This window comes from Myotis nattereri, assembly GCF_964212035.1.
Source record: "Myotis nattereri genome assembly, chromosome: 7".
Classification (NCBI taxonomy): domain Eukaryota; kingdom Metazoa; phylum Chordata; class Mammalia; order Chiroptera; family Vespertilionidae; genus Myotis; species Myotis nattereri.
Window position 1 is genome coordinate 49,469,706 of NC_138082.1, and position 24,728 is coordinate 49,494,433.

General features: G+C 37.6%; 1 protein-coding gene across 2 annotated transcripts in view; it reads right to left on the bottom strand.

The window, feature by feature from the left end:
• Positions 1 to 24,728, bottom strand: part of XIRP2 (xin actin binding repeat containing 2) — a gene marked incomplete at its 5' end in the record, with an annotated part of 257,546 nt that overhangs the window by 37,527 nt on the left and 195,291 nt on the right. For both annotated transcript variants that reach the window (XM_081095195.1, XM_081095194.1), the window contains 2 exons: positions 6,467 to 6,604; positions 11,529 to 11,689. In XM_081095195.1, the coding sequence (XP_080951321.1) occupies positions 6,467 to 6,604; positions 11,529 to 11,689 (299 nt within the window). The remainder of the gene's footprint in view (positions 1 to 6,466; positions 6,605 to 11,528; positions 11,690 to 24,728) is intronic.

Sequence of the window (24,728 nt, forward strand, 5' to 3'; positions counted from 1 at the left end):
GCGGCATAGATAAACACCGGGAAATAGTCGCCTCCCACAACAATTGAAAATTAGCCCAAAGGACGGAGCAAACATCGTCCAAAACAACAGGAAGGCTGGCTGAGTGTAATTTCTACAACTAGAAGAAAAGAAAAGCACGCTGAGAGCCAGAGGAGCTGCGGAGGCTGAGTGCAGAGGTACGCGGCGGCTCGCGCGCGCGGAAAGGGGGTGGCACCTGAGGACGCGGCTGTCTTTTTGAATCACAAGCTCCCGACTGCTCTGATCTCCGGTTCCGGGAAGTCTCTGGGGACCCAGGTCTCATACGGGGAGAGGCTGCTCTCTCAGGCGGCAGCGGGCGAACTTGGGGGCAGATTTCCCTCGGAGGTGCTTGCAGCCATTGCCGGGACACTGAGACGCGCGACTCCGGGCGCGGAGAATCAGCCATTGCTTCTTTCTAGGCCCTTTGACTCCCTGAGACCCCGCCCCACCCGGGCTGTGGCAGAGGCTTTTGCATGTGAATGCCCCAGAACTTTGCAACCTGATAATTACCTAACTGCAGCCAGGCCAGCCAGACCCTGAACTTCCAAGAGAAGGCCCAAGGCCCCGCAGCGGCTTGCATTGCTTCACAGCTGAGCCTCTTCGTAGTTCCTGCTGTGTGGCCTCAGGCAGGGGCTGAATTAGCACCTCCTTAGATCCAGGAGCCACTGTACCCAGTGGTCAGAGGGGGACCATTCTCCCACTTCAGACACAGCTGCTTCCCACAGCCAATTGGCCTGGAGGTCAATTCCTCCCAGTGATCCTACAACAAGCGAGGCACCAAGAGTGCACCAAGAGTGTCCACCCCGGGTAACTGGGGAGGCTGAGCCACTGGGCCCTACAGGACACCTGGCGCGCAGGCCACTCTATCAACACAGGGAAGCAGCCAAAATGCGGAGACAAAGAAACAGGTCACAATTGTCAGAAACGGAGGAGGCCAGACGACTGGATATAGAGTTCAAGGCCACGTTTATAAGGTTTGTCAAGAATTTTATGGAAACCGTCGATAAATTTAATGAATCCCTCAAGGAGTATGGTGAGACCATGGAGGTCATGAAAAAGGACCAATTAGAAATTATGCATACACTGACTGAAATAAAGAATACTTTACAGAGCTCCAACAGCAGACAAGAGGATCCCAAGAATCAAGTCAAAGATTTGAAATGCAAAGAAACAAAAAATACCCAACCGAAAAAGAAAAAAGAAAAGAGATTCAAAAAATATGAAGATAGTGTAAGGAACCTCTGGGACAACTTCAAGCGTACCAACATCAGAATTATAGGGGTACCAGAAGGAGAGAGAGGGCAAGATATTGAAAACCTTTTTGAAGAAATAATGACAGAAAACTTCCCCCACCTGGTGAAAGAAATGGACTTACAAGTCCAGGAAGCGCAGAGAACCCCAAACAAAAGGAATCCAAAGAGGACCACACCAAGACACATCATAATTAAAATGCCAAGAGCAAAAGATAAAGAGAGAATCTTAAAAGCAGCAAGAGAAAGACAGTCAGTTACCTACAAGGGAGTACCCATCCGACTGTCAGCTGATTTCTCAACAGAAACCATGCAGGCCAGAAGAGAGTGGCAAGAAATATTCAAAGAGATGAATAGCAAGAACCTGCAACCAAGATTACTTTATCCAGCAAAGCTATCATTCAGAATGGAAGGTCAGATAAAGAGCTTCACGGATAAGAATAAGCTAAAGGAGTTCATCACCACCAAACCAGCATTATATGAAAAGCTGAAAGGTATTCTTTAAGAAGAGAAAGAAGAAAAAGGAACTCTTACCATTTGCCACAGCATGGATGGAACTGGAGAGCGGATAAATACCACAAGATCTCACTTATTTGTGGAATATAATGAACAACATAAACTGATGAACAAGGACTGATCCAGAGACGGAGAGGCATTGATTGGACTGTCGGGCCTTGGAGGGAAGGTAGGGGAGGGTGGGGGCAAGGGGGAAAGATCAACCAAAGGACTTATATGCAAGCATATAGGCCTAACCAATGGACACGGACAACGGGGGGGTGAGGGGGTGAGCGGGGAGAGGGGGGGTAGAGGGTACACATTTGTAATATCTTAATCAATAAAAAATATTTTAAAAAAATAAAAATAAAAAAAAAATAAAAAAAGAAACCCTAGAATGGGCAAGTGAAAATGAACTCAGAAAAAAGACAATGGCTTTTCATGCCAATAACACATCTATTCTAATCTGCCCCAGCATATTTTAAGACACCCTTTTAAGAAAGAGGGGATGGAATCTTCAGAATGCTCTTCCAAGTTGAGCCTGTTTTAATACATGGATTAAAAACATCCCTCTTAAGCGGTCCTTTCCATTCTAGCATTAAGGGTAACAAATATTTTCGCTGGCATGGAATGCTAAGAACTCCATCCTAAGGCAAGGCCAGAAACAATAGCTGCTGAGATATTTCTAGCCTAAATATCAACTGGAGACCAACTGAGTGATTTATAATCCCTTAGCAGGGTTGGGTTTCATTCATAGATATTGGAATCAGGAATGACTGTTTTGAAAAGCGGAATCTAAATGGGTGATGTTTAAAATGGTGGATATTATCCCAAGTTTGAAATGTCTGGCATAAATGAGTGTTCCTCTATCTTGTACCACATTATTTTTTCTATTTCAAAACCCCTTTTCAATAGTTATAAAAGAGTCTGATCAATCAGCAAACAAAAGGGATCTTTAACCTCAAAGATAGTTTAATTTTCAAAACTTGTTTAGTGCCTGGAGGGTGTGTCTTAGTGGTTGAGCATAAACCTATGGAACCAAAGGTCACGGTCCATTAATGGTCAAGGGCACATGTCCAAGCTGCAGACTTGATCCCCAGTGCGGGGTGGGCAGGAGGCAGGCAATCAATGATTCTTTCTCACCACTGATGTCTCTCTCTCTCTCTCTCTCTCTCTCTCTCTCTCTCTCTCTCTCTCTCTCTCTCTCTCCTTCTCTTTCTCCCTTCCTCTCTGAAATCAATGAAAATATATTAAAAAACAACAACAACAAAAAACTTGTTTAGCCCCATTGCTAATTTCCCACACAAACTGTTACCAAATCATCAGCTAATTATCCTGAAACATCTGACTTCAATACATTAGGAAGAAAAGAAGCAGATTGGACTTAATGATTATACTTTATGAAATTATTACTAATGGCAACATTAAATATTGTCAGAAACCCAAAAGAAATGTTCTTTCTCTTAACTCTAATGAAACTTGATTTCCAAATTAATATTAATTTTATATTGACAAGATAAAAATATATAAATTTTTGACCAAGGGAAGACTTAGTAGAGAGATAAATCTCAAGGACATTTAACAAGAAAAAAGTCTGGAAATACCCTTAGAACCAACAACAGCTTAGGTAAGAGAGAAATAACTGTCTGTTCTGAACAGCAAGCATCTTGTCCTCAATCTCTGCTGATAAAGAAAGTAATTTTTAGAATGCATTTGATAGCTTTGAAAGTTTAAGTTAATATCTAAGACAGAATTTTTCTACATTTTCCACTCGATTACTAAATTGAACATGTATTTTAAATTTCCAATAAGCATTATAAATTAAAGTTATTCATTTTCTAAAGTGAAGGTAACTTTTTTCTCTCTTTTCCTACAGACTTTAGCATACAGTTCAATAAATTATCTTTAATAGTTTGTTTTTGCATATATCCTCTTTATATTTTGTTTATAGTGCATTGCATTATGAAGAGGTTTAGTCATTCCTCATGGAATTACTGGGCATTATTGGCATGTTTAAATGTAGATAATGAAATTGAGAGGTCACTACAGGACCAGAGTCATGCAGATTTGACTTCTAGTGCTTGGTTGGTTTTTTCCTACTCCCAAACACAGTATTTCATAGTCATAGAATAGCATCTACTTCTTTTCATAATAAACTATATTTGCAAGGAGCTTATTGTGAAAGTATATAGTTTGTTGGTTGCCTTTGTTTTTACCTGCTATTCACTTATTCCTTATTGATAACTGTATATCCTGAAAATTTAGGTAAACAGGTACAGAGGCCTAAGTCAACCAGCATCTCTGGCTATAGCAATTAGTGCTAACAGGGCTTGTTTGTTTCATTTAGAGCCAGTTAGATGGGTAAGGCCTTTTCCTGGGACTTCTGCAAAAGGATTCTTACCCTTTCTCTGCAAAAAATTTTTTTACAATTATCTGGGGGCAACCTGGGTGAGAATGGGGTCAGTTCAGAGGAAGCGAGGCTGAGAGGTAGAAAAGAAGAAATACAATGAAGATAATACTTAACTTTTTTAAACAAACACTTGTGCGGTGCTTAAAATGGGCCAGGCACAATTTTAAGCACTTTACAAATATAACTAATCATCCTCTTAAACCTATTGCGGAAGTACTATTGTAACCTTGACTTTGACTTTATAATTGAGGAAATTGAGACATAGAGAAATTAGGAACACCCCTAATGTCACACATCTAATAGTGATGGAGCAGGAATTTGGACCCAAGTGATCTGACTTCAGTTTCTGTGCTTAGCCCCCATGCTAGGCACATGTTTTGAGCCCTTATATCAATGAAGATTCTTACATACTTAAAAATGGGTTCTAAAAAAAAAGAAGAAAAGAAAGAAATCCTTGATTTGTTGCATTTGGCATTTTTCCTGATATAAACATTCTCACTATGGCTAATTTCAAGCTGTTAACATGACATCATCTGGCTAACAAGATTCCTAAAAATTAAATAATCAAAGAGCTGGCATAAGCCAGCTGCTCTGGTATACCACTGGAGTTTACAACAACCTCCCTTCCATAAGACTGCCTTTTGGTGAATCTATCAGTTGCTTTGGGTTTCAGCCACTCTGGGTTGGGTTTTCTGTCTTATAATATTAGAGTCCTCACTGAGTCCAAGTTTCATGGATAATGAAATACTTTCACAAAAATAGTCCTTTTGTTATTATTTTAGAACTCTATAATAACCTCATGAATAAACAAATCACTCAACAGGTTTTACATCTTACTTATCAGAAACGGAGGCTTACGTGGGTTATGGATTTGGTTTATGTGGTATCGGCCACAGAATTGCCAGACACGGTGCAAAATGAAAGTAAGGGGTCCCTTGTTAAGGAACTATTCAGAACTTCAAGAAGATGGAAGTAGAGCATTAAGCTAAATGCAGGGCCCTTCTAGGAATGGGGCTCTGTGCAAATGCCCAGCCCTACGCCCATGAAGGTACCCTGTGCCTGCCACTCAGCTGCGGACAGAGGTGGCCTGTGAACTCGGATCCACAAATCACATAGCCCTTACACTCTACTGTAGTGCTTCCTGCAAAACAGAGGCTCTGCAAATGCATTGCCTACATTTCTATGTAGAAGTTGTTACTTAAATTATTAATGATATAGCTGTATTTTGTCTTGTTGACCAATTTCAAGTAAACACAGACAATTGACTCACTTATATGTTGCAACAGCTATATATTAGATTACAACTATATCCTTTCTTAATTTCTTATTTACATTATGTTTCCTTTGGTAAAATTAAAATAAATCTAACATAAATGTATTAAGCTGTCTATATTGCATGTTTTTTAGTTTTTAGACAATGCTAGAAAAAGAAAACAAATACTCCTTCACATATCAGATTTTTAATTATTCTATCTGATATACTCTCCCCCACCAAACATATTGATTGCCTTATTTTTAAAACTTAGGCAATTCTAAATATTGTAGAGATTAAAAAAACAAAAACCCCTTTTATCTCTTACTACAAAATTTGAGAAATACCCCAGTTACTTTCTTCCTCATGGAAAACATGGGCCTAAGTGCAGCTGTTTACAATGCAATTCCTTATTTTCAAAGTACCAAGCTCAGTCTAATGAGTTTTATTACTTAGATTCTTACATTCAAATATCATTATACCCCATGATTATATTTAGTGATATATGATAATGAAAGAATGAAGTGGGGAAATTCTTTTATATAAGGTATCATTATATAGTTTTACATAACATCTGGGTTCCGCTGGCCAATTTTTGATGATTTTTAAAGAAAACAGAAAACTCACCGCAATAAAACAGCTAAATAATGCTTCAGATTTAATTTGTGCCAACAACAAGCAGATAGCTTACTAGGAATTGTAACCTAGAAGAAGAGGCTCAATATAAAAACTGTACTCATTGTTTCTATTTACCTGTTGACTAACCTAAGCTATTTAATTTTCATTTATGTTTGAAACATTGTATGCTGAGAGGAAAAATATTCCAGCATGGTTCCCAAGAAATGTGGCAAAATTCTCCAGGACAGTAAACTGGTACATTGATATGCTTTAAAAATGGTTTTCTAAAACATTTATGTTTTATCATTTTTGTTAATGAGGAATGAAAAGAAATGTACCACTAAAGGTGTGGGGTTAGTAGGGGCGGTGAAATGAGAGCATTTCAACCTTACTTGATTTATCCATGAACTATAGCAGTATTACCTGCTCAGATCTGGTCTGATGCTGGTACTGGTGCTGAGAAAAGGTATTATAGGAAGAAGCAATTTTGTCCTTCTCAAATTGTTTCTTCACTCTGGCCAAACCACCAGGCACTGTGCACATGTCTGCTTCCTCCATCATCTAGGACCATTAAAAAAAAAAGAAAAGGAAAATTCAGCTTTATATTTTTTCAGGATAGGATTCTCAAGCTATTTAAAAAAATAGTTGACAATTATGGGTGGGTGATATATTAAAAAGGACATTAATATATGTAATTATTTCAGTATACTCTTACAGAAACCCTTAGTAAAAATAATCTCTCCATGTTATTTTCTCATTTATCTGCTTTTTGATATAAGTTAGAAGAATATTAAAAATATTAAGTTAATTCTCCTTTCAGATCTTGATGTCTGGAGATTAGAACTATTAGAATGTATTTCTCTAATAATACATAGACAAGTAGAAATTAAAATACTAGATTCAATTTTAACCCAATAATATTGTCATTAAAATCCAAACATGTTATAGGCAACACATTAAGAATATTAAAAACATTTGACTCACTCCAAAATGGATTTAAATCATTAAGGATGAACAAAATAACCTCGGAGTATATCTGAGGCAAAAATATTAATGTCAGCAATAACAACTACTGAGTACACAGTACACTGTGAGCTGCTATGTACTTACAAATATCTTGTCATTTGATGCTTCTCCATTTTCTTTGAAATACGGATACTTATTACCTTGATTTTTAAGTCAGGAAATTGAGGTTTGGAAAAGTAAGGCAGCTTGTAAATTCTCACAGCTCGGGTGTGAGTGTTGGAGCTGGAGTTGGAACTCACCTGGGTCTGTCTTAATCACAGCTGTTTGTCTGAATCCTTGTTAGCCTTAAAGGACAGGCAGACAAACAGCAGCTAACACCACCCCAGGACTCCGCTCCTAGTGTTGGTGTGTGAGGACCGGTGGGGGTGGGGTGGGGTGGGGGCTCAGATGATAAGGATTCTAGCTTGTCACCGGCATTTTACAGATGAGAGAATCTATTTCAACAGGCAATGTTTGGAACAACTTGAAAAACACTGAGGCGTCTTGTCAGATCCTCCGCCCCAGTGGGAAGTGCTCTATAACTCAAGCACTCTCCCCAGCCCAGCAGGCACTCAAGCCCAGATGGGAAAGACAACTCTAAAGCAAACAGACCTCCTGCCAGCCCCCCTCCCCCAGGTCTCCTTAGAACTGGGAGCAGACTCAGCAACACTTCTAACCACAGCAGGTCTCCTGAGGTCTGGCTCAGCCCTGACATAACCTTGGAAGCCTTGAGACATGGAAGTAACTGAATGCCCTGGATGCCGCTGAGCTGAGGTTTGCATGCCATGGACTGTGGACTCCTGTGGACCTGGGATCATTACCCCAACACATATTCTCTCTCTCAAACAGATACCAAAAACACAACTACTGTCTTGGGGTTTCCCATATTCCATAATATGGGAGACTAAATGGATACTCAAGATTATCTGAATTCTAGCAAATATTCAAGTGGTCGCTTTATGAAGTTCACAACCTTTCCCCAGGCACATGGACTCTTAAATAGTTAAGAATATGCACTCTATGGAAAAAAGGGATGATTGTACACTTATATGTGCTAGACAGATATTCTATCAGATTCTGCAACAAAGTTAAATGCAAGTGCTGGTCAGTTACTGCCATCTGATACATGGTAAAGTCTGAGAAAGTATGGTGACCATTTTGAAATTTGAGATAATGAAGGGGAAGGGTGAATTAAGGCTACTGTCTTTTTTTTCTTTTTTTAACCCCTACCATTTAATTTGCACAAGTGGCCTTTCTCAATTGAGCATCTATAGAAGATACAGGGTGGGACAAAAGTAGGTTTACAGTTGTCAGTACAAGAAACACAGAGTTTATGCTTATATTGTTATGTATTAATTATTTTATTATTTATTTGTACTATAACTGTAAATCTACTTTTGCCATACCCTGTATATAAATATTAAATTATAGAAATTAAAGTAATTATTATTAAGAAAAACCTTACTCTTGCCAACAAGTATAAACAATGTCCAAATCATATGTAAGTTAATCTGGTAAACCCCAGCAATTATCCTAATAAATGGATACTTTCCTAGTATGGGCATTTTCTCAAAAATATCAATTCCTATACCAAACAGGTTGCCTGTCTTCTACCAAATAGATTAAAAAACAGATATAAAAAACAGATATGCCCATTCCTTTCCTCTAGCACTGTGCTTTGGAATAGAGCAAATTGTACATGCAAAATGCAGACAGTTGATTATTTTTACTAATACCATCGAGATCCCTAACATCCCTGGTACTGCTGCACTGCAGCTGCTGTTACCCACCCAAGTGGGGCAAGTTTTTAAGCTGCAGTTTAGCGGTGGTGATAAACTTTCCTTGTTCAGCTCAGATTGTAAATGAAGGTTTACATATGTAGATGGAGGATTTACTCAAGGGGCAGTCAGTAGCCTAAGCTGGCTCAGACTGAGATCCCCTCCCATGATTTTGCCTTGTTTAGCACCATGTACTACACATCCCAACTAATCCATGTTCTTGTAAATGAGCACATAACTTAGCTTGTTTTGTTTTGAACCTTTTTATGTGTATCCTTATTCTAGGTTTCTTATTCTTGGAGTAGGAAACAAGACTTAGCATCTAATGGATGTGCCAATAGTAAAGTTATCTTAATATGTTAATTTAAATACCTAACACAGAACCTACCTAAAACTGTTAGTTTAATAATAATTTAAATATCCTACACCTAAATCTAGGTAAATATATTACATAATCACCAATTTCCCTTACCAGAACTGTCCTTGGGTTCGAGAGCAAATTAGAAATACCATAATTTGTGGAGTGATTCTAATCCCAGTTCTGACACTTAAAACATTGGACCAGAGTTCCTGAACCTCAGTTTTATTTCTCATAAACTGGGAATAATAATATGTTTCTCAAAGATTTCTTGTGAGTCTTAAAAAGGATAAAGGAAATAAAATTGCAGAGCACAGAATCTGGCATTTTAATTTTTTCTTGAAAAATGTTATTTCCCCCTTCTCTTCTGGAGGCTGCTGCAGTCTGCTGCCTTTTCAAGAGCATGGCTTTCATTTAGGTTCAACCAAATGCCATCTGGCTGAGGCTAGGACAATGAGCAACCCATCATTGTCAGCTATCGCAACGTGATTGAAATATAATGGGTACAGTCTGGGACTGAATCGGTGACGTCCAGATTTTGCACATTTAATATTTGGATTATTTGTGTAGACAGAAATATAGTCACAAGCAGTTTCCATTATTAAAAAAAAACCTGAACACACATTTGATGCAGCTGACCAATAAGGCAGATTTTTTTGTTGTTGTATGCTTTTTTTCATTTCTTTAGGTATTTACCAGGATTTCTCTGAGATACCAGCAATGTGTACTTTATTTCCTCTCAAAATATTTACTTAGGGCCAAACCAAATAATAGGACAGTTGTTGGGCCAAAACTGCTTTCATATATGAGAGGAGGCAGTTGAATGTAGTTGAAAGAGTACTGAAGTCAAGAAACTAGAGATTTAGCATGCCTTTGCCACAAATTACATGATCTCCATAAATCACTTTCCCTCAGTTTTGTTTTCTTTTTTTTGTAAATTGGCAGGAAAAGGAAGGGTTATTTAATTTCTTATATGTAAGTTATCTCCAGAATAGAATTACATTAAATTTTTTTGTATTAAATTGTGATAATTTAGTTTCCTTATGTGCCCAATTTAAATAGTCTCTTTTTTTGCACATCATAAATACATGTTATGCCCTACAGAAGTTTTTTATGGTTTTATGGTATATGATAAAATATGGTTTACTAAATAGCCAGTCTTTAATTAGGTATTTTCAAAATCAACTTGTTTCCCCAAGAATCATTTCTCCAATTTAGAATGCTAATTTGTAGTGAAGTTCCTTAATGATCCAGCAGGGGGTGCTATCTAAGAAGACTTTTGGGAAGTGCTAGAGTGATACTATTTGTTTTGGAAGTGATCTAGGGACTTATGTCATTTCTTTACATTCATTCAAAATCTATTCTGCATCTAAAATGGATTTTTAATGACTATGTAAAAACTTAAATGTCATCTAGAATTGCAACATTGTTAATGAGTTTGGCAGTCAGCCTTGTCTCTAAATAATTTGCAAAAAAGAATGTTAAGAATAGCTATTTTAGAATACTACCCTTTGGGGCTATTCTCGCTCTCTTTCTCTTTTGGTTAAATGAATAATTTTACTAATTTGGTGATTATAATTATAAAATAATGTTTTTATACTCCATTAAGCTATAAAGCTGCTACTCATAAAATGACTCATCAAATCCTGTGGATCGAAGGCCACAGAATATGGAACACAAATTCTTTTGAATATAATTTTATATTCAAAGTTATATTTGCCTCTAAAAATTGGTGGTTGTACTGAATCCTGCTGTTTCCTATAATCATAATTGGTTTAGCAGAGTGCCTACATTGCTAATTCCCTCACTTCTATGTTGATTAACCTATACCTAATGGATTTAGTACATACAGAGAAATGAGAAATGCAAAAGAAATTATACTGCCAGTGATTTTAAATGAACTATACATGAGACCAAAGAGGGAGGCATGCAGGCCTACATTATTAAAATTTGAAATTAATTCCCAACTTTCCTGAGGAGAATAGCTATAGGTTAAATGATAATGATGGCAATAAGAACACATTTATACAGTGCCTTATGGCTTATACATAAATTATCTCTGACTCCTCCCTAAGGCCTTCTGTGGTGGAAGGTTATTCCCATTTTTCAGTTACGGAAACTGAAGCTCTGAGAGGAGTTAAGAGAGTAGCCCAAATCACACAGTTAACAAGTAGCAGAGCTGACGCTTCAATTTGGATCCTCTGAATTTGATTCGCACGATTTCTGTGCTTTTTCTACTTTATCCCTTTGTCCAATAGTATTCTTATATTGCGATAGAGGGAGGGTGTGTGAAGAGCAGACAACAAGCACATTGCCTAATACAAAACCAGCAGGAGCAGCTTACATTGGCGGAGAAGCTGTGGCGGTCACCCTTGGAAATAGCTGCTTGGTACCTCGCCATCCGTTCCTTCAATGGCACCAACTCCTGGAGGTCTGACACACCTTCAGTCCAGGCAGTGCTGTCTTCTGAAAATTCAGGTGCAGGCTTATCAGGGCCAACAGTCACTGAAAGGAAATGCAGAATGTTCAGATACGTGTCAGGGTTTGCAAAGAAAATAGCATCACCTTCTGAACAGCGAAGGCATTTAAAATATCTGGTCATAAAACAGACTGCGACATTTCACAGTATTTTCGATGTTTCACTGTCACCTCTTTTCTTCAAGTGTCAAGCAAAGCTACAAGATGCCTGTATAGAAGCATATGCTTATACAAACATGAAAAGAAAATGCTGTTCCCGCTCTTCCTCCTGCAACTATTCTGATGAGAAATATTTATTAAGACATACATAATGTTAATTATAAACATTTCTGAAGTACTATGTGTTGGATTTATGCTCAATGTTTTAAGAGCATTATATCATTTACTTCTCTAACAACCTCATAAAGTGGGTGCTATTATTTTCTAAAATTCATAGGTAAGAACACAGAGACTCAAAATAAAAAAAAAAAATACATGGCTATGATCACACAACTAACAAGTGGCAGATATGACAGTTGACCGTACTCTTTGGCAAGTCTAAAAATTGTTCTTCCCTTCTCTCCCCACCCCTCAACCCTCAGGAAGATAGATTTAGCTAAAATATGTGAATGCTTTGAGAATTATGGACTGTTTTTTCTTTTGTTCATAGAGATGGCATATAAGAAAGAAATAATAGTACTATTGGAAAAAGCTTGTTAGCCACCCATTTCAGAGAGACGATTTGCCCACTGAAGCCACCTTCTGCCTGACAGAAATAGAGGGTAGCAGAAATCACACACTTGGAAAAAGAGCAGAAGACTCATAGTTAGTGGAAACAGACAGGTCTTAGAGGTCACAGGGTCTCACCTGGTCTAACTAGCTCCTTTTACACATAAGGAAATATGTCTCAGTGTCTAAAATAAACACAAGGACCCTGCGTATGATTCTCCATGGTTATTTAGTTGTGTGTGCCAGAGCTGGTCTCAAAACTAGTTGTTCGTATTTAATCGGGTGTTTTTTGTTATCACTCTGCTTGACAGTTTACTACTTACACTTAAAGAATATTGTAATTCTAAAATTATTTCAATCAGATCTTTGTGTGGGACCAATCAGAGTATGAAATGTATATGTATATTTATGACTTTTCATCACTCATTCATGCCCTGCCTTTCACCTTAAGAATGACAGTTTCTGGGACTCGTGGAGCAGAGCTCTTTGGTGTCCTTTGTTATTTGGATTGGTTTTATTTAATCACTAGAGGCCCGGTGCACGGAATTTGTGCACTGGGAGGAGGGGGTGTCCCTCAGCCCAGCCTGCACCCTCTCCAATCTGGGACATCCCTCTCACAATCCCAACCGCTCGCCTGACTGCTAGCCTGATCACCCCTAACCACTCCCCTGCCAGCCTGATCAATGCTTACTGCTCCCCTGCCAGCCCGATTGCCCCTAACTGCCCTCCCCTGCTGGCCTGGCCCTTCCCAACTGCCCTCCCCTGCAGGCCTGGTCACCCCCAACTGCCCTCCCCTGCCGGCCTGGTTGCCCCTAATTGCCCTCCCCTGCCAACCTGGTTTCCCCTAACTGCCCTCCCCTGCTGGCCCAGTCCCCCACAACTGCCCTCCCCTGGAGGCCTGGTCTTCCCCACCTGCCCTCCCCTGCTGGCCTGGTCACCCCTAACTGCCATTCCCTGCTGTCCTGGTCACCCCCAACTGCCCTCCCCTGCTGGCCTGGTCACCCCCAACTGCCCTCCCCTGCTGGCCTGGTCACCCCTAACTGCCCTCCCCTGCAGGTCATCTTGTGGCAACCATCTTTTGACCACATGGGGGCAGCCATCTTGTGCAAGGGCGTGAGGATCAATTTGCATATTACCTCTTTATTATATAGGATTGTGATGAAAGAACACAAGGTAACAGATAGCCAAGCTGTTTTCTCTACCTCCTCCTACAGTTTCCACATTAAACCATCTTATTTGTTTGCATTTTCTATTAGTTTCTTTGAGCAGTTGAGAATGAATGTGACCCAGAAAAAATAAAAATCACTTCTGTTTTGACTTCTTGATTATTTGATTTTCCATAGGGACTTCTTATTAAAATACATATTTTCTGTATTTTAATTAAAATTGTAAATATATTTTATTTACCATGCTTTCTAAAAGAAACAAAAAATATAAAGGAATAAGGAGTTATATGAACCTTGAGATTGTACAAACTGATATGTTCACAAGTGTCAGTCATTTTTGAAGTTCACCTGTCATCCAAAACCTCATTTCCATACAAAAATATACTCTGAATTGATTCTGATAAAAGAGACTCCCACAAACCACTGAAAGTTTTTCACATGCTGAAGAAATATATCTTCATTACCCCTGCATATTATCTGTCTTGCACATATGAGTTTAGTTTGTATTCATCTGTACTCCTTTTACTTTGCTGTGAGTAATCATTCTATAGATTTTATTGAACAGGACTCCCTAAAGTTTTCCATGTTAAAATATAAATAAATTTTATTTTGTATATTATTCATAAAAAGATGTCATTCTTTTATTAACCTTAATAAGTTTGTAATTGCTAAAATGTACAGTTAGTATTTACTTTTAAAATACCAAATTCTTACCTTTTTTATTTTCCTGAGAAATGTCCAAGGTTAATGGTCAGAAATTCAGTAGCCTACGTATCAAGAGATTTGGTTCCATGGCCTTGTGGCCTTTTATTCTGATCACAGTAAAGGCACCCATTTCTCTCTCTCTCTCTCTCTCTTTCTATCTCTGGCTTTCTTTTTCCACATTAGTAACTTTGCCTACTCAGAGTAGAAAACTTTTCTTGAGCTAACAATTTGTGCCCATATTGTTCCCTAACCCTTTAAGTGGATGTCTTATTGATTTCTTCATCTGAAAACCAGGGTGATGCTACCTGCCCAGTGTACTGTAATGCAGTGCACCTATCTGCTCCTACTTGGTGCTGCTAACACATGATGCCATTTTTAAGATTGTTAAGACAGCCCCATTCTGAGGGATGTGTGGGGAAGAGATAGGAACATTGTTACCTGACCTCATAATGCACTATTTCAGAAGGCTTGAATGCAACTGAGATTGGAGAACAGTGTGAAATGAGTTCAGGCTATCTTCAGAGAAAGGAGATGTAGAAGAACAAATAAAGATGCTACTATGATAAAATGTCTGGAAAAATAGGGAACGATGAACCTGTAATTATGCAAATCAGACAGTGGAGGAACATGCTATAAGGCTAAAGTGAAAAAGGGAAGGGAAAATAAAATTTAAGATGACCATTTCTGTTAGAAAGCATTATAAATAGTAGTATTACAAAATGATTGTACTATAAATTACTCGTCTCTGAAATTTAGAGGTAATTTATTTTTCAGATGAATAAATGAAAATCCAAAGAAGTTTGGTGAATTCTCCCAAGTCTCCAGAGCTAATGGCAAAGCTGGGCCTAGAATCCATTGCACCCTAAATAGTAAATGTTCTCTTTTACTTGACAATAAGAAAATTCCTAATCCATAGAAACTATTAATTCTTTGTATAATGGAATAAACCCTATTATGGACATAAAAAAGGGGGTTCTACAGTAAGTAACCTCAATAGGGTGATCTGATCATGGATTCTTAACTGAGAAGGTTATGGTAAAACTTTTCATGTTCAAGGAAAAAGAAAAATTCTAAATTATGCTGACACATGAAAAAGTTCTGTGATAAACAAAATTCAGACATCCATCTATCTTCTTTTTAAAATATGTTTTTATTGATTTTTTTAGAGAGAGAGAAAGGGAGAGGGAAACATTGATTTGAGAGAGAAGCATTGATTGGCTGCCTCCTGCACCCCTATTACACCCCTACCAGGAATGGAACTCACAACCTGGGTATGTACCCGACTTGCACTGGTGACCTTTGGGTGCACGGGATGATACTCAACCAACTGAGCCACACTGGCCAGGGCCATGTATCTTCTTTATAACACTGAAAACTAAAATTTATTAGAAAATTGGTTACTGGAATTTTAGTTTTGTGAACTAGACAAATAAAACTTTCATGAAACTAAACAGAAGTCAAACACAGTCTATGTAGCAAAAGGTAGCCAAAAAAATAAAACAAAAGGCCTCAAAATAATATACCTAAAAGATAAGGTAGAAATAAAATCAAATATAATAGTCATGAAAATAAACACAGGTCAAACTTCACACTGAAAGTCAAAGACAAATAAATCCAACTAAATGCTACCAGCAAGAAATAAACCTAAATAAACCAAACAATTTAAAGAGAAAATATTGGGCAAAAATATGTGAGTAAAAGTCATTATGACTATATTCCTTTCATGCAAGTAGTATTAAAGACAAAGCAGGCTATTCTGTAGATAGAAAATACCATCCCACTATGAAGCTATAACACTGTACATCACTGCATGTTGACTAGCCCAGTACAGAAACACATAAAGACCATTAGTAACCAAAAAAAAGGAGAACTTTAATAGGAATATAGTTGTTGTGGGTGATGCTAACGTATCTCCCTCCATCTTTGTCTTAGAAAATTTCAAAAGTAAATGATTTGAATTGTATAATCAATAGGGTTAATTTATTTTTGTCATTAAATAAATATTGATTATCTAGAATAAGCATAAAACCTTGCCACTATGCTTCAGAGATTTCAGTCTAGTTGGAAAGACAGAGAGGCAGTTATTTCCCAAGAATTAATGGGTTTACACCACGTGAATTGGGAGCCTACAGAGAGAACATAACCACCTGGGTGTGTGAATGAGCAGGTGGCAGCGAAGGCTCCCTGAGAAGGGGAACATCTGCACTGAAACATGAAGGAGTTGGACGTGTGAATATGTGAAAGAAAGAAAGATGTAGTATGGCGATGAGGTAGCAGCATTACCAACAAATCATTTTGGGAAAATGGGGCAATGTTTTTGAGGAAAACATTGAACTCTGACCATATTGCATATTACAGTGGAGTATTGGAGGGACTCAACGTATTTTTAAATGATAAAATATTCTTCAGAGAAATGTAAGTAATTCATAAATGATTTCAGTTGGACTTTCTAAACACAAAAATAATTTAAAGTAAAAAATATCTTAATATTTATAAGACAAAAGGAAAACTGAGGAGGGACAATTATGATAAATAGGCTAAAGTGTTAATTTTCAATAAAGAACTGACAACAGGCCAGAAAAAAACTGCTAGCATTGAAAATGGATAAATGACTCAAAAGAATGAGTCACGTTAAAAAAACACAGCAACTATGTATCAAGTGTTTTCTATTGGTCAGAGATCAACCATTGAATGCTCTCAACCATCCTATAAGATGGAGACAGCTTTTATTTTTTATCTCCATTTTACCAATAAGGAAACAGAGGCACAGAAAGGTTATAAAACTTACTCAAGGTCAGGTGGCTGGTGAGCTTCAGAGCTCGACAGGGAAGCACAGGCTTCAAGTTCTGTGACTTTACAACAATTCTATGCTACTTCTCAAGTGTCCAAAAAGCCAACAAACCCAAACAATCACCTTTCCCCATAAATAAATGAAGGAAAATTCAAGCAACATAGGGATGGTCTTTTCTGTTGTGAATTGATTTATATTGAATATACAATAAAACATATAAAGTAGTCCCAGGTAGCTCTCTAGTGTGATTATGTCTCAAGAAATTCTAAGGTTGAATAGTAATATGAACTCCTGAGCAGAAAAACAAGAATTTTATGATTGTTTTTCTTTTGAAAATTTCTAAAATTGATTCAAGAAGCCTTTATTTAATCAGAACTAAGAGCAAAGCAGAGTGAGCCGGTGTGCAACTGGAAGCTCACAAAGCTGAGGTGAATATGGACACTTCAAGAATAGTGGCTTCAAGAATGTAAGCTCACTTTCCATGACACATCGATAGCCTCACTATGATATTCTGGATGCATTATGAAGAAGCCAACTGCTTCGTACTCGGGAAATTGATTTAGAACTAAATTGGGAGAGTGGTGAACTAAATTCCATCAAATCTAAATCTATGAGCTATAACCCAGCTCAGATTTGTGCACAGGATATCATTCTAAAGGACATATCTTAGGCTCAGAGCCATAAGCATGAATACATATCCTATAATTCTTTAATATTTGCATCCCTTAGCTAATAATAAAATTCATCCCTTTTAAACATTAAAAATGCTGCTGCCAATTCAAATTTGTAATCAATTTGAGTTTTATATATTTTATCCTCATTTGAATACTATAAAACCAAGAAATGGATGGAGAATAAAATGAAAGAGCAAGTTGTATAGTGCAATCTTATGCATTGATTTACAGTTCTTTAAAAAAAAAACATGGAGAGGAAGGGCAAAGAGTAAAATGAATGGAAGTATGTATGCCATGACAGCATAAAAATTATATTGTGGCATCCATCCAGCATATAAACACAGTGAATCATATTCCGCTTATTAAGCTAGCTTCCCTATGGTCCTATTGTCCCCATATGCATTGTGTTACTGAGTGTATACTTGTCACCTTCCCAAAAATCCATCTCTTCATCTGATCACCATACTTTATACATTAATCAAAACAGACCTCTGAGGGTAATAAAAAAGATTAGTCTTGCTTCCTTAGTGACCCTTCCTTAACCAGGATTCTCCTAGTTAACTGGATACCAGAGGTGATCCTGCACATCTGGTTGTCTTTAAGAGGAAGAAGTCAAGATTCAGCATGTGGTAGACAAAATATTGGTTTTCCAATGTTTACATTCTTATCCCCAGTATCTGTAAACATGTCAGTGTACATGGCAAATGTGATTAAGTTAAGGATATTGAGATGTGGAGGTGTCTTGGGTTATCCAGGTCGGTTCAATGTAGTCCCAAGGGTCCTCATAAGTGAATGAGAGAGGCAGGAGAGCCAGAGTCAGAAAGGAGGAGAGGGAGGGAGGGCAAGGGGGGGGGGGGGAGAGAGAGAGAGAGAGAGAGAGAGAGAGAGAGAGAGAGAGAGAGAGAGATGCAGGTTCTACCTTGCTGGCTTTCAAGGAAAAGTTCTTCTAGAACAGTGGTTCACAACCTTCTGGCCCTTTAAAATACCGTTCCTCATGTTGTGACCCAACCATAAAATTATTTTCGTTGCTACTTCATAACTGTAATGTTGCTACTGTTATGAATCGTAATGTAAGTATCTGATATGCAGGATGGTCTTAGGCGACCCCTGTGAAAGGGTCGTTCGACCGCCAAAGGGGTCGCAACCCACAGGTTGAGAACCACTGTCTAGAAGCTGAAAAAGACAAGACAACAAACCCCAGACCTCCCAACCCCCCAACTCCTGGAAGGACCTTAGCCCAGCCAGCACCTTGATTTTGGCCCAGTGAAACTAATTTTGGACTTTGGACCTCCAGAACTATAATATAATAGGTTTGTGCTGTTGTAGCTATTACTGTTTGTAGCTATTAATTTATTACAGCAGCAAAAGGAAACTAACACAGACATCCACTGTACACATACCTACACCTGTCCAAGTCAGAAATCACTATACAGTAAATTCTTTTTATGGCATATTTTAGTTCCAGCTCCCTCAAATCTCACAGATTTATACATACAAACTACTCAGTGATGGAAACATCTTTGAAGTTATTCTTCATGTCCCAAAGAAGAAATGTCCACCTACCTATAAATAAAATGCAATTTAAATGTCCATGGTTCTAATCAATCTGAGTAACAGAAATGCCATTTCTAATTGTAATAAGACTTGTTATGTAAATGAACATAATTTAGTCAGAAATTATGTAATCATTAGTACGTTAACATTGCTAGTTTGGGCATTTGAAAATTTAATCATATTACTATTAAATATTTTTAAATGAATTGTTCAGTTTAAAGAATTGGCCAGTTAAAGAAATCAATAATTGAAAAAGAAATGACTTCAATTTCTTTGAAATGGTCAAATAAATTAGAACCATTAAATGCTTGTAGATGATGCATATTTTTACAGCATAAGTCTCTTGTTGGATATTTCCCTAGTACAATCAGACTTAGAGTGCATTATAATAATGATAACTGTCTGTTAATGAATGTCAATTATGTGTTAATCATTTTACATGTATTATCCCACTAATTCTTATAACAACCTACTGATAGGTAGTGGTATTTCCATTTTACTGAAGAGGAAAGAAACATTCCAAAGAAAAAACTCATATAGTAAGTGGCTAAACCTGGAATTGAGTTCAGGAATTTCTAAATATAAGACTCTTCAACTCTTCATAGGCACTTTATGTAAGTATATATTCATTAAAATATAACATTTTATTACAAAGTAAATTTTAAAGGTATCTTTTCTGCTTCATGGACATCTATACACAGATTCTTTCTAGATATTATTTATTTCAAATATCTAGGGACAAATCAAAGGGAAACTAATAAGCTGAATTTTTATGGCTCTAAGTAGCTCCTTTTTTTTTTGGTCCTTAGCAACTTAAGTTTTGAATTAGAAATCAAAGCAAAATTTGTAGTTATTTTTTTTGGTCACTGTGGAGATCAAACTTGAAACAGAGTTAGGCCTTAATACAAATGACAGGCATGGGGAGGAACTTCACTATAAAGGACAGAAAAGGCAAAACTAGGACCAGCGCTCTCATTTTCTATTGCTCTGTTCTGCCCCAGGGCATGGGAGATGGTGTCATGCTTCCATCAAAGTGTTCTATTGTTTAAATTTGCATTCCAGGTATACAATGAGGGTATTTGATAATCTGTCTTCTAAAGGCTTTAGTCATACATTCAATAAAAATCTACTGTCCATCAACTATTGGCCAAGCAGAGTGCTCAGGAGTATTAATTAATCACCATTATATTCCATTATACTCTACTTGAAAAGAGAAGAAAAGAAAAACGCCAGAGAGATCTTCAATAAATATGGTATTCTAAGGAATATTGACTGGCCTTATCTCTAAAAACAAAAGTACACATGTTGCATCATTTCACCAAGCTGACTTCTGAATAGAACAAGTTTACAGGTGGCTGGCCCTGCTAAGGAAGTTGACTTGTCTGAAGAATCACCAAAATGGAGCTCTCATCAAGAGACAAATCTTGAGGGACTTGGTGGCTCATAATCCCTCTCCCTGCCCCCAAAACCACATTTATTTATATAGAGGTGAAATCAGATTAAAATGGATAAAGCCCAATCAGATTCAATGAGTTGAAAAGTCACTTACATGTAGCTTCATAATGAGTCAATTTCTTTTCAGATTGTTCCCACTTAATCCAGCCAGTGAGTAGCTCCCTTGGCTATGCTCTTCCAATTTTAAAAAAATTATACTTCCATTTGTATTATTTAACTAGAGGCCCGATGCACGAAATTCATGCAAGGGGCTTGGCCCTTGCAGCCCCGGCTGCCTCACGGTGTGGCTGCCTCATGGCCCTGTGGCCCCACGGCCCTGCCCACTGGTCATTCCGGAAGGTCATTCCAGAAGGTCATTCCAGAAGGTCGTTCCAGAAGGTCATTCCACAGTCAGTTCTAATTAGCATATTAGCTCTTTATTATATAGGATACTTTTTAGTATATCTCTGAGTCCCTCTGCCTTCCCAAATTCTCTCACCTTCCACCAACATGCAAGCTCCTCCAACACTGGCCAGAAAGAAACTAATTTTGTAAACCTGCTTTACACTAGGCTCTGTCTTGGGCACTTTATCCTGGAGGAGGCAGACCCGCAGGGAGATTAACCATCACATCTGGACACAGAGCTTCTATAAGCCTCCTTCTTATCCTATATAATGAGAATGATAAGAGAACCTATGATTGCCTGTGAGGCCTGAAGGAGATCTCACAAAAATAAAGAATTTTACATAGCACCTTGCACATAGGAAATAATAAATGCTCACTTAGGTTATTATATACTGTAGGTATTGTCATCCAGGTAATATGAGATGATAAAAGTCTGAGAAGTAGAAAAGTTACAAGAATTTTCCAAAACTCAAAGTTACTAAGTAGCAAGGATAGGACATGACTCAGGTCCGTCTGGATCTAAAGCCTTTTATAAGGACATTCCATCCCTCTTTATAAGTCAAGTATATACCATGTTCTCTGGAACAAGGAGAACACAATAAATCATAAAAGAATAGATAATTACACATTGAGAATGGGGCAAAGAAAATGGCATAGTCCTACTCATACAGCCACCAGGATGGAGAAAATATATAAAAGAGAAGAAATTACTAACTCAATGTATATGACATTCAAAGAGTTGGTTTGTCTGTGTTTTGGACACTGTAGCAACATGGAAATGCTTTGAAAATATAAAATTCATTAAAAATCACCCTAATGTATCATGCATTAGGGGCTGATCTGCTCTTCTGTCCCCCAAGCAGTTCCTGACATTTTCTCCTACACTATATATTTTAGGTTAAATCATGAAACCATCAATCAAAGTCATTTACATTTTCCATTTCCCTATGGGGCCTCTGAGCAGTGAGTTTGGCACAGTGAATCCTGGCCTGGACCAGCCAGGTGGTGATGAGGAGGCCACTCCCCAGGTCTGCTGGCCTTGTAGCTGCCTACGGGAGGCAAAGAGAAGGGTCTTGGACTCAAAATTTTTGATCCATTCCACTGTTGCTGTATAAAACCACACTGTGAGGATGTGGTGCATATACATAATGGAATACTACTCAGTCATAAGGAAAAATGAAATACTGCCATTTGCAACAACATGGATGGATCTTGAGAATATCATGCTGAGTAAAATAGGTCAGACTGAAAAGGACAAAATTTATATGATTGCACTCATATATGGGATATGAAACTGAGAGCCACAAATGAACAAAAGAATAAACAAACAAAAAAACTCATTGATACAGACAACAGGGTGGTAGTTACCAGAGGGGAATAAGGTGGGGGAGGTAGAAGAAGGTAAAGGAAGTCAAATATATGATGACAGAAAGAAAGTAAACTTGGGGTGATGAGCACACAATGCAATATACAGATGATGTATTATAATACTGTACACGTGAATCTTATACAATCTCATTAACCAATGTCACTTCAATAAATTTAATAAAACATTAAAAAAGTACATTATGAGGAACACCCTGAAATTAAGAGGTGTTTTTATATTTGATTAGTTTGAATATAGGTATACGTTCAATTTAATTTGAATATTGTTTAAATTGTCATTCCTTTCTTCCTAAAGTCTCTGTTCTAGAAAACCCCCAAATTTTATATCATTTTACCTGATTCCTCCTCTCCCTGAGTTGCTACCTCTTCGATATAACTTCTTTTTCTCACCTATTATTTCCTACCATATTCCTTTTTTACTTCTACTGCTTCATTTCTGTGTTTCCTTTTTTCCCAACTTCCCCTGTGATTGCCACCTCTCCAAATCCTCCTTCGCATGTGGCTCAGTGATTTGTGGGAAGTGCATTTGTGAGGTAATATTATCCTCTTTCTGTTTTTCTAGGCTGGAACTGGAGAAATGGCAAGCAAATGTGCTCATTCCTTCAGCCAGAAAGTCCTCAAATGCAGTCTGTGATTGGCAGCAAACGGTCATGCCTCTGAAAGGCCTGGCAGGAGCAGACAGGTTAAAACATCCATGAGCCCCTCTAAAACCATCAGGGCCTCGGAAACACAGAAAGTGATTTCATTCTGGGGTCAGAGCAATTTGCTGATAGATGGAGATGACTCATGCATACTAGCTCCGAATCTGTCTTTCCTTAAAATGATGCATTTCTATCTCTCACCAGCTTTGTGAAACTCCATAGGAAGCTGGTTCAGGTTTACTGAATTGTTTTGTTTGGTTCCAAGTATGCCTTTGGCAATGAACAGATCAAAAATAAACAACAGTAATGTAATAATTTGCTTTAATAATGTGCGGCTTTGTAAAACATCTCCCTGGCATGCCCACCTTTATGTAGGCAGAAGTAAGGAAGTTAATGACTTCCTGACTATTACTTTAAATAAGTGTGTACTAGTTGCATTCTGGTTTTTAGGTCTGTTTTTTGGAATTCCTCAATTCTTCACCGTCTTTCCAGCTTTTGCCTCTCTACCAAGGTTAGCATCTGAAATGTATTCTGACAGATATTAAGGGAAAAGCCAAGTCATCAAATTCTGACTCCAACTTAGACAATTGTTACTGTGGCAGCTTTTCTTCTACTCATCATTCTTTTCCTTTGAATAATAAAATGTACTTCATTGAATCTGTCTTTTGTCTTAGAGAAATTCAGTCTCTGAATTTAGTTTTCAGTTTTACAAATGACCTTAAGTAAGTCTTTGTTTAAAATGCTTTTCTGCCTAAGTCCTCAAGCAGCGGCATACTGAGATATGTTTTTCTTTTGAACTTAGTGGCTGATAAACTTGATCAAAGAAGGGAAACCACATTAATCCTACATATTTTCTTTACTGAACATTATTTGGAAAAGCTAAGCAATCAAGGAGTAAAGTGAAAATGCTTAAATATTGCAACATGTTGCCTGGTGAATACTGACTCCTCTGGGAGTCAAGTCACTTTCAGAACATGATGCACTTAGAAACATTCTACCTAAAGAACTGAATGCTTTCAAAACTTTGTGGTCTTTAATCATTTAATCTTGGGTAGAAATATAAAACTGCTAAGTTAAGCAAAAATGTTAAGAATTCACGTAAGATATACTGTTTTTTGTTGTTGTTTTTTGTAACCAAAGCTATAGGTTCTTATAAAGTGCTCTAAAATGAAAGGTAATTGGCATCTTATTAAAATGTTTAAGAACTTCTCTCTGATTTCTGTCCCTATAATTGTAGAGGACATGCTAATGCTGTATACATTTCGTAGTCTTTTAAATTTAGAACAGAATGTTTATAAATTAAAGCTATCATAATTTTAAAGGATCAAAACTCCAAATCAGGTCAGGTCCTGGCTTATTCTCCCTATCACCATTAACATGCCCTAAATACCTTTTGCAGCCAAAAGCAGCCTGTAATTTCAAAAGAAAGAGATGATGTCAGATTCCTAATGATACCAGGAACAGTCCAAAGAGTGGAAGTAATTTAATCGTCCCCTCTGCTTAAGAAACACATGGACTACATGGTTAGTCAGTTTCATCATCCCTTAATTTATTTATAGTTATTTATCTTTTAAAAATTTGGCATTGGCACTTGTTTCTTTT